This window comes from Microcaecilia unicolor, chromosome 13, assembly GCF_901765095.1.
Source record: "Microcaecilia unicolor chromosome 13, aMicUni1.1, whole genome shotgun sequence".
NCBI lineage: Eukaryota > Metazoa > Chordata > Amphibia > Gymnophiona > Siphonopidae > Microcaecilia > Microcaecilia unicolor.
The window spans coordinates 20,639,084-20,652,095 of NC_044043.1; the positions used below are offsets into that span (position 1 = coordinate 20,639,084).

A 13,012-nucleotide genomic window follows, 5' to 3' on the forward strand; every position below is an offset into this window, starting at 1 on the left:
ACCACGAATATGTATGTATGAAGAAATTATGGACATGAGCATACAGTAACAACAATTACCTACAGATGTGGCCCTCTGATATACTCACCTGGAACGCCTGGAACACCACCAACTCCTGGAACACCGCCAACGCCTGGGACACCGCCAATGCCTGGGACACCGCCAACGCCTGGCACACCGCCAACGCCTGGCACAATGCCAACGCCTGGGACACCTAAAATAACAATATATTTTTTAAATGGTCAATTTATATTTTTATTTATTTAATTAAAATTTATATGCCACCCATCTAAAATTCTGTGGTGGCTTCAAAGTGAATATACAATCAGATCAAGGTTCAGCCAGAGCTGCTCAGTGTTTCTTTAAAGCTGACTGCCGTCGGCTAATTATACCCAAATATTCAGTGCTGGGCCCCATCTGGGTGTTTGGTGACGCCTGAAAGCTCTGCAGGTATGGCTGATATTCTACACCAATAGGACTTCTTGTTATGCAGTCCAGCAAGCCCAGTTAGCTATCCAGGCACTGGCATTGAATATCACTGCTGCCCTGATAACTCCTGGCTCTGTCCCGACTCCATCCTTGCACCGCTCTGGCACTAAGCAGAGACTGAGCGGAAGTCGGAGCAGATATTCAGCAGCACTGTCCAATTAAATGCTGCTGATTATCTGCTCCTGGCGAAGCCAGCATGATTTAAGTGGTAAGTAGCCTCACAAAACATCAACATAAACATTTATTAAAACAAACATAATAACAAAGGTGCCCTTTTACTAAGTTGCGAAAAGTTCTAATTTGCGTCTAGCTCAAAATAATAATACCATGGACCTAACTAAATAAAGTACTCAACAAAATATTAATAACAAAAAAGAAAAGTATCTATATATGTCATCCTAATTAAAATACCATACAAATATATATAATTCTTTAAAAAAATGTATATTATATTGCAACTTGCTCAGTTCACCAGTGTAATCAAATGATACCTGGATTGGGAACCATCATTGCACATTGGGGGAGACATGGCACCTGAAAAATCGACTAAGCATATTCTATAATTGGCGCCCAGATTTAGGCGCCTATTATAGAATACGCTTAGTTGATATTTCAGTGCCTAAAACAATGCGCATTCATTTACACCAACGAAAATGTGGCGTAAATCCCTGCGTGTAGATTTACACACGCTGAGCCAAATTCTATAACTACTTGCATAAATTTTGCAACACCCATGAAATGCCCATTTCCCTGTCCATAACCATGCTTTTTGCCTGCACACGTTAGAAGTTCAGCACACTTTGTTACATAATGCGCTTAGTGGGTTGCTAGCGTAAATTCGAATCAGTGCCAAGCAGTGTTCATTATAGCTTGTTAAGTGCTGTTATCAGCACTCATTAGCTTGTTAAGTTATGCGCATTGTAATAAAATTTGGCGTGGACCTCTAGGTGCACTATATAGAATCCAGGGGATCATCTGCTCCATATCATTGGCTAAATAATTAGCCACATACTGTATTGATAATCCCATCAAACTCCAATGCATAAATGCACATCAAGAGACAACATATACTCCTAAACTACTGTAATATATTATGTTGTGTCGCGTTGAACTCAGCCCACACTTAGTCTCTCAGTCAATCAGTCTATAAAATGTCAATGTCCACACCATGATAATCAAATATAAATGAAGAAAGTAGTTCACCAATCTGCTGCAAAGTAATGACGCTGATGGAATTATAGTGATGACTTTATGTGCATTATGTCCAAATCCATTGAAGTGATAAAATAGGGCAGACCAAGATCACACTATACTTCCTGAGCCTCTATGTCTAGCTCCATCTCTACCTGTTTTCAAATCTGTGCTGAAAACCTACCTTTTCACTGCTGCTTTTGGCTCCTAGCCACTACTCATTTGCCTCCCCCCTTGTTCCTTCTCGCCCAGTACTTCCCTCGCCCTTAATTGTCTTGTCTGTCTGTATTATTTTAGATTGTAAGCTCTATTGAGCAGGGACTGTTTCTCTGTGTCAGGTGTTCAGCGCTGCGTGCGTCTGGTAGTGCTATACAAATATTAATAATAATAATAATATACAGTAACAATGGGCTACGAAGCCCAGCACACTCAGGGAGACCAGCAAGCACCACCAGAAAGGGAAATAGACTACTCATATGGGCCGCAAGGCCGAACTGGAACCCATACGTACAGAGTCCAAGCATACGGGCCGCAAGGCCGAACTGGAACTCAATCACACACAAGGGACGGAACAGAGAAAAGTCCTGACAGGGTTTGGCACATGGGCTGCACACACAGCGCCACACCCAGACACCAACAAAAGGTCACTAGACCCAACACACAGATACAGCAGGTAAAGGGTTAAAGCAGACTACAAAAGAGAGACTGCTCTAGGTACACAGGTCAGATGAGGAACAGTGCTCTCAAGAACCAAGCAACATATACAGCAGTGAAAGGGTTAAAGCAGACTACAGAGAGAGACTGCTTCTAGATACAGAGGTCAGATGAGAAGCAGTGCTCACAAGAACCAAGCAACAGATACAGCAGGTAAAGTGTTAAAGCAGACTACAGAGAGAGACTGCTTCTGGGTACACAGGACAGACAAGGAGCAGAGCTCACAAGAACCAAGCAACAGATACAGCAGGTAAAGGGTTAATAGGGAAATCCAAACAAAGGAAAAAACATTCTACCATGGACTCAGCCAGCACACTGGGCTGGGAAGGGGAAGGGAAAGGAAGCCACACAGTAAAGCAACAGACACCGAGAAGCTGAACAGAGATGCACAGCAGATAAGTAGTCAGAGAAGAAGCTGGTTGCTACAGACTCACAAAACAAACGTAGACAAAAGGAATAAAGGCAATCAAACAACAGAGAATTCACCCTGTGCCACAGGCACACACTAAGCAGAAACAAAGTAAGCTCACAGCTGAAGGAGATGACGCTAGAGAATCCTATGCAGGCAGAGGTATGTTTAAATAGGGTCTGGCATCTGATGTCAGCTGCCTCAGAGTCACAGGTAGTCAACAGTAAAATCTAAGTTTTATTGATATTCAGTTTTAGGCTGTTTGAAGACATCCAACAAATAATTGACTGCATAATTAATTTCAATTTATTAAATGTATCTTGAACACTTTTCTCAAAAGGGACAAGAAACTGAATGTCGTCTGGGTAGGGAGGAGACTCTTCTGCCTAGCGTCTGCAGCTTCTTCAGGGAGCCCTTCTTCCTTCTGTCCTGTCTCCCTGTTACGTTTTCTCCTGGGGTTTTCCCCTTCCACCAGAACAGCAGCTGTTTTAACCTCCCCTTCCTAGCAGCCTACACTGCTGCTAATTTCTCCCAGCCGTGGAAAGTGCTGACTGCCAAGCCCCTTCCCTAAGGCTTACTCAAATCTTCTTCTGACCCGAAAGGCTCATTGCCTTCTGGGAAATGCAGTGTTCCTCTACTTCAACTTCTAGGTTTTCTGACAAGCAGAGTTTGCATGCTTATCATCGTATATTTATTTATGATTTATTTCATAGATTTATTTTCAACTTTAAAATCAAAGCGGGTTACAGTAAAAAAAAACATTCACAATATCAAAACATGTTCAACAAACAGTAACAATCACAAAAAATCGTGACTCTTAATTGCCATGGACATAACAGAGAATTGCCAAAAGACACTCATTTTTATCCATCAATAAACACTTACAAAATAAAAAAATTTCAACAATTTCTTAAATTGTTGATAATCAGTACAAAGTCTTAAATAACCTGGAAGATGGTTCCACAAATACCTCTCAGGTAATACATACATACAGTGCGACTCCTGCTGTGACCCACCCAAACTATATTCCTAGAAACACCTAGACAAACTCTTTCTGCGCATGTACCTATACATGAATATGTGGGTCTTATAGCAGCCCGTTTCTGCCAGTAAAATAGATTTTACACACTGAAGAAGCTTTAAAAAAATGATGTTCAATATGTTTTATGCACAGCAAAAAAAAAAAAGCATGATGGGCACCAAGAAATAGTATAGAGGACAACATTTATTAAAACACCCAACACGGGCTGTATTTTGGCATTACATCTGTGTCAGGGATCTATAAACAAAACAACTAAAATATTTACATCCATATTTGAAATTGACCGCACCTCGAATATTGTATGAAATTCTTGTCACCGCATCTCAAAAAAGATATAGTAGAATTAGAAAAGGTACAGAGAAGGGTGACAAAAATGATAAAGGGGATGGGACGACTTCCCTATGAGGAAAGGCTAAAGCGGCTAGGGCTCTTCAGCTTGGAGAAAAGACAGCTGAGGGGAGATATGATAGAGGTCTATAAAATAATGAGTGGAGTGGAACGGGTTGATGTGAATTGCTTGTTTACTCTTTCCAAAAATACTAGGACTAGGGGACACACAATGAAGCTACAAAGTAGTAAATTTAAAACAAAATGGAGAAAATATTTCTTCACTCAACATGTAATTAAACTCTGGAATTTATTGCCAGAGAATGTAGAAAAAAGAGTTAGCTTAGCGGGGTTTAAAACAGATTTGGATAGTTTTCTAAAAGAAAAGTCCATTATTAAAATGGACTTGGGAAAATCCACTGCTTATTTCTAGGATAAGCAGCATAAAATGTATTGTACTGTTTCGGGATCTTGCCAGGTACTTGTAACCTGGATTGGCCACTGCTGGAAACAGGACGCTGGGCTTCATGGACCTTTGGTCTGTCCCAATATGGCAATACTTATGTTCTTAAAATGTAAGACATACCACATGGACATCTTGTGAATATAGCTAAAAAATACATTAAAAAATATAGCATTTGAAATAAAATTAATACATATTAGATATAAATAATACAAATGGTTCTTGTAATAAATGTTGTTCCTGTACACCATTTCTTTGGGACTATCATGCTTTTTTTGCTGTGCTTTGTTCACTTTGAGGTCCAGTTACAAAGCTGAGGTAAAAGGGGGCCTGCATGTTTTTGATACTCGCTGAGGCCCCCTGTTACCGCAGCAGGTAGAAGGCTGTCTTTTGTTTTTTGTTTTTTTAAAGAAATGGCCATGCGGTAAGTGAAGCACTTGATGTGCGGCCATTTCTGGGGAGAGCACTTACCACCACCCATTGGGGTGGCGGTAAGGGCTCCTGTGCTAACCTGGCAGTAGCGGGGCAGCATGCAGCCCTGCCCGATTACCGCTGGGTAAACATCGGCGCCACAAAAATTAAAATATTTTTGTAGTGCTGGAAGTGGTGCATGCTGGGGGTGGGAACTACCAGCCTGGTGGTAGTTCAGGATTAGCAAGCGGACAGTTCGCGTTAGACTTACCGCTGCTTTGTAAAAGACCCCCTGTGTTTTTGTTTCCCTGGTTTTTGTTTCTCTTTTTCAAAATGTTTTATGTAAACTTACCCCCAACCATGGCAATTTTGAAACTGCCTGTGCTGTTTGCAGGTCTGCTGGTACTTTGTACTCAAAGGAGGTGCAAGGGAGAGGCAACTTCATATTCAAAGAAAGTAGAGGAACAAGTAAAAAGTTCTGAAGTAATGGAATATATAGGACACAGAGGGTACATACCATATTTAGGAGGCTTGACACCCGGCTGAACTCCAATTTGGGGAATACCTGAAAGGTGAATTAAGCCATATTGAGCCTACGAATAGGTGGAATAATGTGGGATACAAATGCAATAAATAAATAAATGATGTCTAGAAACAGGTTAGATTCCTCATTCCCTGACCTGTAGGGGTATTTCCCTGTGATCAGCTCTTGGTCAGGGAAAGCTGCTATTCCCTATCATCATGCTGATCAATCCATAGACTGGTGGGTTGTGTCCATCTACCAGCAGGTGGAGATAGAAAGCAATCCTTTTGTCTCCCTATATGTGGTCATGTGCTGCCGGAAACTCCTCAGTATGTTCTCTATCTCAGCAGGTGGTGGTCACACACAGCAGCAGCTCTGGCTAGGTCTCCAAGCCTAATTCTTAGGTTTTGTTGAGTACCTGGGGTTGAGGGCTCTTCTTGAGCAAGTGCAAACCTGGTGGTGCCAGGTCCCTCCTTTTCTCCCCCCTCCCGCTGGCTCCGTTAAAGAAAAAAAAAAAATTTTTTTTGGACGTCCTTTAAGGGCGTTTATTTCAACGTTTATATCAGCGTTTATTGCAGCTGCTCACTGGGACACCAGTTCGTTACAGCTCGGAGCGAGAAGCAGGTAATTTTACCTTTTTATAGCGGGCAGGGGGTTCCCCGTTCGGTCTCCACGTGGCTTATGGCGTCGGAGGGCGAGGGCGTGAAGATTCGCTCACCGGACCGCGTGTGTGCATCTAGCGGGGATGCGGGGGTTTTCAAAGCCTGAATCGCCTTTGTTGGGCGTCAGTTTGGAGTCCGGTCAGTGTCCCGGTTCTTCCTCCGGTGCGGCGTTTTTTCCCGCCATAAGCGCCCATCCCCCACTGCTCGCCCACTCCATGTTGGCTGGCCACTCTGCTCGGACGGCTTCTTCTTGGGCCGCCCTCGAGCTGGGAGACGTTAATGCTATGGTCGCCCTTGATTCGGGCGATGGCAAGAAAGCGGCCAAAGTTAAGCGCCGTTCTTCCCGCGCGGCTCCTTCTTGGAGTTTCGCGCCGGACGCCATTTTGGATGCGCATGTTCCTCCCCTGCTCTTGCGAGCGCCGGTTGAGGGCGCGTCTAGGGCCTTGGCCCAGGCGCCAGAAGTGCACAGTCTAGGGGGTTTCTCCCCTGAGTTCATTTTGCTGCTGCATCAGGCTTTTCTTATGATAAACGCTGCCCCGGCTCCCCCCTCTGATCAAGGGGCTGAGGCCTCCGGAAGCAAACGCCCTCGGGTGGACTTCTGGGCCCTAGAGGACTCGGTCTCCTCTGATGTAGATGAGGGCAGCGTATCTGAGTTCTCCCAACGGTCCTTTGGGGATTCCTTGGAGGAGACGGATTACCGCTCGGTTGGAGCGGATGACTCCTCTGCAGCACGGATCTTTCGCTCAGAGGATTTGCCCAACCTGTTAGTGCAGGCCATGAGCATTTTGAAGAGTTCCTCTCCGGAGGACGTCTCTCCCTCAGCCTCTGTTGGCTCTGCCATTATGCGGGGGACTAAGCGCCCGCCTAGAACCTTCCACGTGCATGAATGCACACCTTGATTTTGGCTCAATGGGATTTCCCAGAAGCGAGCCTTAAAGTGGCTAGGGCTATGTCCCGCCTCTATCCTCTGCCTGAAGGTGAACGGGAGGCCTTTCTGGGGCTTACCGTGGATTCTTTAATCACTGCGGTGACTAAGAAAACGGCATTGCCGGTGGAAGGTGGCACGGCCCTAAAGGACGCCCAAGACAGGAGTTTGGAGGCGGCTTTAAAGTCATCCTTCGAGGCGGCTGCTTTAAGTTTACAGGCCTCAATTTGTGGCTCCTATGTGGCCAGGGCGTGCCTGACGCTTGCGCAGCGGGCTTCCCCCCTCGGATCCTTCCTTGAGGGCTGATTGGCCAGCCCTGGAATTGGGCTTGGCCTACTTGGCAGGCTGGCTGTATGATGTCTTGAGAGCCTCGGCTAAAGGTATGGCTCAGACAGTCTCTGCCACGGCGGTGGCTTTGGCTGAAGCATGGTCTGCTGACCACGCCTCTAAGTCTCGCCTGGTTAAGTTGCCTTTTAAAGGGAAGCTGCTCTTTGGGGTTGAGCTGGACAAGATTGTGGCCGATCTCGGCACGTCTAAGGGCAAGAGGTTACCGGAGCTCAGGGCTCGGGCCAGTGATGCCCGCCCCGGTTCCTCCAAAGGACGGTTTCAGGAAGCCCGTCGGTTTTGCCCGGGCAAGTCGAGCTCCTCTGCCCCCTCTTCCATCAAAGGAATTTCTCCCCCAAGCAGCATTCCTTTCGCAGAGACCGCCGTCCCGGAGGTGCCTCCTCCGGTCCTCCCCCAGGGTCTCGTACCCAATGACGGGGCGCTGGTCCATGGCCCAGAGCAGTATGGAGGACGCCTATCCTCGTTTCTGGGCGAGTGGACCAGGGTAACTTCAAACGCTTGAGTGCTGGAAGTCATCAGAGACGGCTACAAGCTAGAGTTCTGCCGACCCTTAAGGATCGGGTTTGTGCACTCTCCCTGCAAGTCTCCGGTCAAGCTGTGGCAGTGCAGCAGACTTTGGACAATCTGATCCGCCTGGGTGCAGTAGTTCCGGTGCCAGAAGATCACCCTGGCAAGGGACGTTACTCCATTTACTTTGTGGTACCTAAGAAAGGAGGTTTTGTCCGGCCTATCCTCGACCTCAAAGGGGTCCACGGGCCTTGGAAGTTCGGCACTTCCGGATGGAGACTCTCCGCTCTGTTATAGCGGCAGTGCAGGCAGGGGAGTTCCTGGCATCGTTGGACATCAAGGAAGCTTACTTGCATATTCCCATCTGGCCTCCTCATCAACGCTTTCCACGTTTTGCAGTTCTGAGGACCTCTCCCAGTTCAGAGCCCTCCCTTTCGGGTTGGCTACTGCTCCGCAGACCTTCTCCAAGTTATGGTGGTCATCGCGGCTTTCCTACGCAAGAAAGGAGTACAAGTCCATCCTTATCTGGACAACTGGTTGATCCGAGCCCCCTCTTATCCAGAGTGCGGCAGGGCTTCAGACCGGGTGATTGCTCTTTTGAGCTCCCTGAGGTGGATCATCAACTGGGAGAAAAGCCAGCTGCGCCCGACTCAGTCCCTGGAGTATCTGGGAGTTCGTTTCGACCTCCAAGTGGGCAGAGTGTTCCTGCCAGACAATCGGATTGTCAAGCTGCAGGCTCAGGTGGACAAGTTCCTAGCAGCCTCTTCTCTTCGGGCTCGGGACTATGGGCAGCTGTTGGGCTCTATGACGGCCATGATGGAAGTAGTGCCCTGGGACAGGGCCCATATGAGACCTATACAGCTCTCTCTGCTGCAGCTATGGACTCCAGCTTCGGAGGATTACGCTGTGCGCCTTCCCTTGGATCCAGCAGTGCGCAAGGCGCTGAGCTGGTGGCTGAGGTCAGACAAGCCGTCCGCAGGAATGCCTCTTGTGACCCCGGAGTGGGTTTTCGTCACGGCGGACACCTCTTTGTGGGGCAGGGGAGCCCACTGCTTGGGAAGGACAGCGCAGGGGCTTTGGTCCCCTGCAGAGGCAGAGTGGTCTATCAACCTCCCGGAACTCAGAGCCATTCGGTTGGCGCCTTTGGAGTTCCTCCCGGGCCTGGCGCTGAAGCCAGTACGGGTCCTGTCGGACAATGCCACGGCTGTGGCCTATGTCAATCGCCGGGGAGGTACCAGGAGCGCCCCTCTAGCCAAGGAGGCCATGAAGCTATGCCTGTGGGCGGAAGCAAACCTGGAACAGCTGTCGGCGGCCCACTTTGCGGGAGTCATGAATATTGCTCAGGCGTTCTTGGACATCACGAAGCGCTGGGGCCAGCCGAGCCTAGATCTGATGGCGTCTTCAGCCAATTGTCAAGTGCCGCGCTTTTTCAGCAGAGGACGGGACCCTCAATCTCTGGGAGTAGATGCTCTTCTCCCACAGTGGCCGACACAGGAGCTCCTCTTTGTGTTCCCGCCTTTGGCCCATGTTAGGCAGGGTGCTAGGCCGGGTGGCAAAGCATCCGGGCCGGATGATCCTGGTGAGTCCGGATTGGCCCAGACGTCCCTGGTATGCGGACTTGATCAGGCTCTCAGTGGACGGACCTCTGCAGATGCCAGTGGAGCGGGGCCTGTTGCATCAGGGTCCCGTGGTGATGGAGGATCCCTTCCCCCCTTTGGTCTTACGGCCTAGCTATTGAGCGGCAGTGTCGGAGCAAGCAGAGCTTCTCAGACAAGGTCATCGCCACTATGCTGAGAGTGAGGAAGCGCTCTACTTCTACTGATTACGCCAGGGTTGGCGTACCTTTGCATCGTGGTGTGAGGCAGGCTCACTTTCTCCCTTCACTGCTCCAATTTCATCAGTGTTGGCGTTCCTGCAAGAAGGTCTGGAAAAAGGCCTGTCGCTCAGTTCCCTTAAGGTCCAGGTAGCGGCTCTTGCTTGCTTCAGGAGTCACCTGAAGGGTGTTTCCCTGGCATCTCAGCCAGATGTGGTGCGCTTTCTCAAAAGAGTTATTCTCCTGCGCCCCCCTCTGCACGCAGTGGTACCTGCGTGGAATCTCAATCTGGTGCTAAGAGCCTTGCAGAAGACGCCTTGTGTACCCTTGTCGAGGGCATCTCTGAAAGGATTGACATTGAAAGCAGTCTTTTGGTGGCTATCAATTCAGCCAGAAGAGTTTCCGAGCTCCAGGCGCTATCATGTCGAGAGCCCTTTCTGCAGTTCTCTGCGGCAGGAGTCTCTATTCGCACAGTGCCTTCCTTCCTGCCCAAGATTGGTCCTCGCTTCCATGTGAATCAGCAGCTCTGTCTACCCTCCTTTCGTAGGGAGGACTACCCAGAGGAGTACTCTGCTCTCAAATATTTAGATGTGAGATGAGTCATCATCAGATACTTGGAAGTGACCAATGGTTTCCGGAAGTCGGATCATCTGTTTGTCCTGTTTGCAGGTCCTTGTAAGGGTCTGCAGGCTGCTAAGCCTACAGTGGCAAAATGGGTCAAGGAAGCCATTGCAGCGGCTTATGTGGCCGCGGGGAAGGTGCCGCATATCCGGCTGAAGGCTCACTCCACGAGAGCTCAGGCGGCCTCGATGGCGGAGGCCGGGTCCGTCTCCTTGGAAGAGATTTGCAAGGCGGCAACTTGGGCATCGGCTCATACCTTCTCCAGGCATTACCGCTTGACTGTGGCTGCTCGGGCGGAGGCCCAGTTTGGAGCTTCAGTGTTGCGGTCAGGGATTTCTATGTCCCGCCCTGGGTGAGTACTGCTTCGGTACATCCCACCAGTCTATGGATTGATCAGCATGATGATATGGAAGGTAAAATTATGTATCATACCTGATAATTTTCTTTCCATTAATCATAGCTGATCAATCCATAGCCCCTCCCAGATATCTGTACTGTTTTTATTCTGGTTGCATTTCAGGTTCAAGTTTAGTCTTCAGTTCCTGTTCAGGAGGACTTCATGTTCAAGTTTTTTCAATTGGATTCTTCAGGAGTTGAGACGATTTTGTGTTACAGTGAGCTGCTGCATTCCTCTCCCCTCCGTTTTACGGGGCTGGATTGAGACCTAAATTCTGCCGGCGCTCCCTCCCGCTTCGTGCAGCTGTAGGGCAGCTTTGTACCCCTCCCGCTTCGGCGGTGTTAGGGTCAGTCAGCTCCTCCCGCGGTTGCGGTTGCAGGATAAGCCAGATCCCCCCGCATTGGCGGGATGGTGTCCCTCCCCCGCTCCGCGGGGATGAGCTGGACGGATTCCCCTCCCCCACTTGTGTGGGGATGAGCTGGGTTAATTCCCTTCTCCCGTTTCGGCGGTGGTGAGCTGGGCAGAGTGTCCCTTTGTGGGTGTAATTCTCTAAGTGCTGAGTCCTGCGGATGGAGCTTTGATATCGACATACTGAGGAGTTTCCGGCAGCACATGACCACATATAGGGAGGCAAAAGGATTGCTCTCTATCTCCACCTGCTGGTAGATGGACACAACCCACCAGTCTATGGATTGATCAGCTATGATTAATGGAAAGAAAATTATCAGGTATGATACATAATTTTACCATGTGTATTTTGCATAAGATGTGATAAGTTTTCATAAGGATCATTTGGATATCATTTGTACTGTTCTAATCATCACTGTACATAGTCTCAGGATAATCAGAGTGTAGTTAGACAATATATTTTGTTAGTGTGCATATCAGTAAGAGATATTATATTGCATATAAGCTATTGCAGAGTGTTTCTATTTTTTTACCTATAATAAATAATAATAATAATATCATCTGTGACATGGCTTCTGTTCTTTGGCGGAGAACAAAACACTGGCAGGGTGCCAGCACCAAGGTTCCTGTATAATATACCCCTAGGCTGAGCTAGGAACCTTGGAATAAGTAATCAGTGGGTAATTATTATCCTAAGTATTATCTATTTACACCCTACAGACCCCTTCCCATTATGCTAGCCATCGTCTTGTTTGGTTCAGGAATTCAATAATGGGAATACAGTGGGCCCTGTGGACGATACACCTAGTAATGCTGTTAGTGTATTTTTTTTTTAATTTATAGAAGTCTTTATTAAACTTATGTTGATACAAGACAGGTTGTAGACATCATATAACACCTCAATAAGAAAAACAGCATTCTTAGTACAGAAATAAACAATAGCAATAAGTTGTATCAATCTACCAGAAATCCCCAGGTAACTTCAATTTTTGTTTTTTCCCCCCGAGTTTTATACATTAGTGAAATCCCCCCCTCCTCAAAGAAAAACCCTCCATTCCTTCGACCTCCCACCCGAAGCCTCCCTCCCCCCCCCCATACCCAACTCTATAACTCCCTTCTGTCATTCAGACTAGTAACATTCTCCCCTACTCCACATTCAAGAAAGGCTTCCATATCTTCTCCCACTTAGGCAATGTCTTACATTTAACTGCTGTCAGTCTCTCCATTTCACACATATAGCGTAACTTAGTATACCAGCGTACCAGCGATGGCACTAGAGGTGACTTCCAACTCTGCGCCAGGTTCACTCTCGCTGTCTGCAAGGCCCCCTTCACCAACAGCCACTCATGCCCTTCAAGGCCTGCTGGTCGCTGCCCCAACAGGAAGACTAAGGGATGCCACCGTACAGGTTTACCCAGCCACTTCTGAAGCCGCGCCTGGACAGCCTTCCAGTAGGCTTGGGCCTTTGGACATATCCACCATAAGTGTCCCATAGTACCTACAGCCCCACATTTCCTCCAACAACCATCAGTCACCTGCGCAAACATATGGTGCAGACGCGCTGGAGTAAGGTACCACCGGAAAAACACTTTAACTGCATTCTCTTTCATAGACACAGACCTCGTGGAGCGCATAATCCCCTTCTCCAGCTGCAGCCATTTTTCGTCAGGTAAGGAGAAGTCTAGCTCCTGTTCCCACCATCTCCTATGTAATAATGAGGGCTTTTGGAGCGACACCAGGGATGAGTATAAAAAGGTGATCATAC

The 13,012-nt window shown here is 47.9% G+C and overlaps 1 protein-coding gene across 7 annotated transcripts in view; it reads right to left on the reverse strand.

The window, feature by feature from the left end:
• The window catches only part of ELN (elastin), a 535,722-nt gene that overhangs the window by 140,863 nt on the left and 381,847 nt on the right, over positions 1–13,012 (reverse strand). For 6 of the 7 annotated variants that reach the window (XM_030186283.1, XM_030186277.1, XM_030186282.1 and 3 more), the window contains 2 exons: positions 5,564–5,611; positions 89–214 (listed from right to left, as the gene is read on the reverse strand). In XM_030186283.1, coding sequence (XP_030042143.1) covers positions 89–214; positions 5,564–5,611 — 174 coding nt within the window. The remainder of the gene's footprint in view (positions 1–88; positions 215–5,563; positions 5,612–13,012) is intronic. The other variant, XM_030186281.1, reaches the window with a different exon arrangement.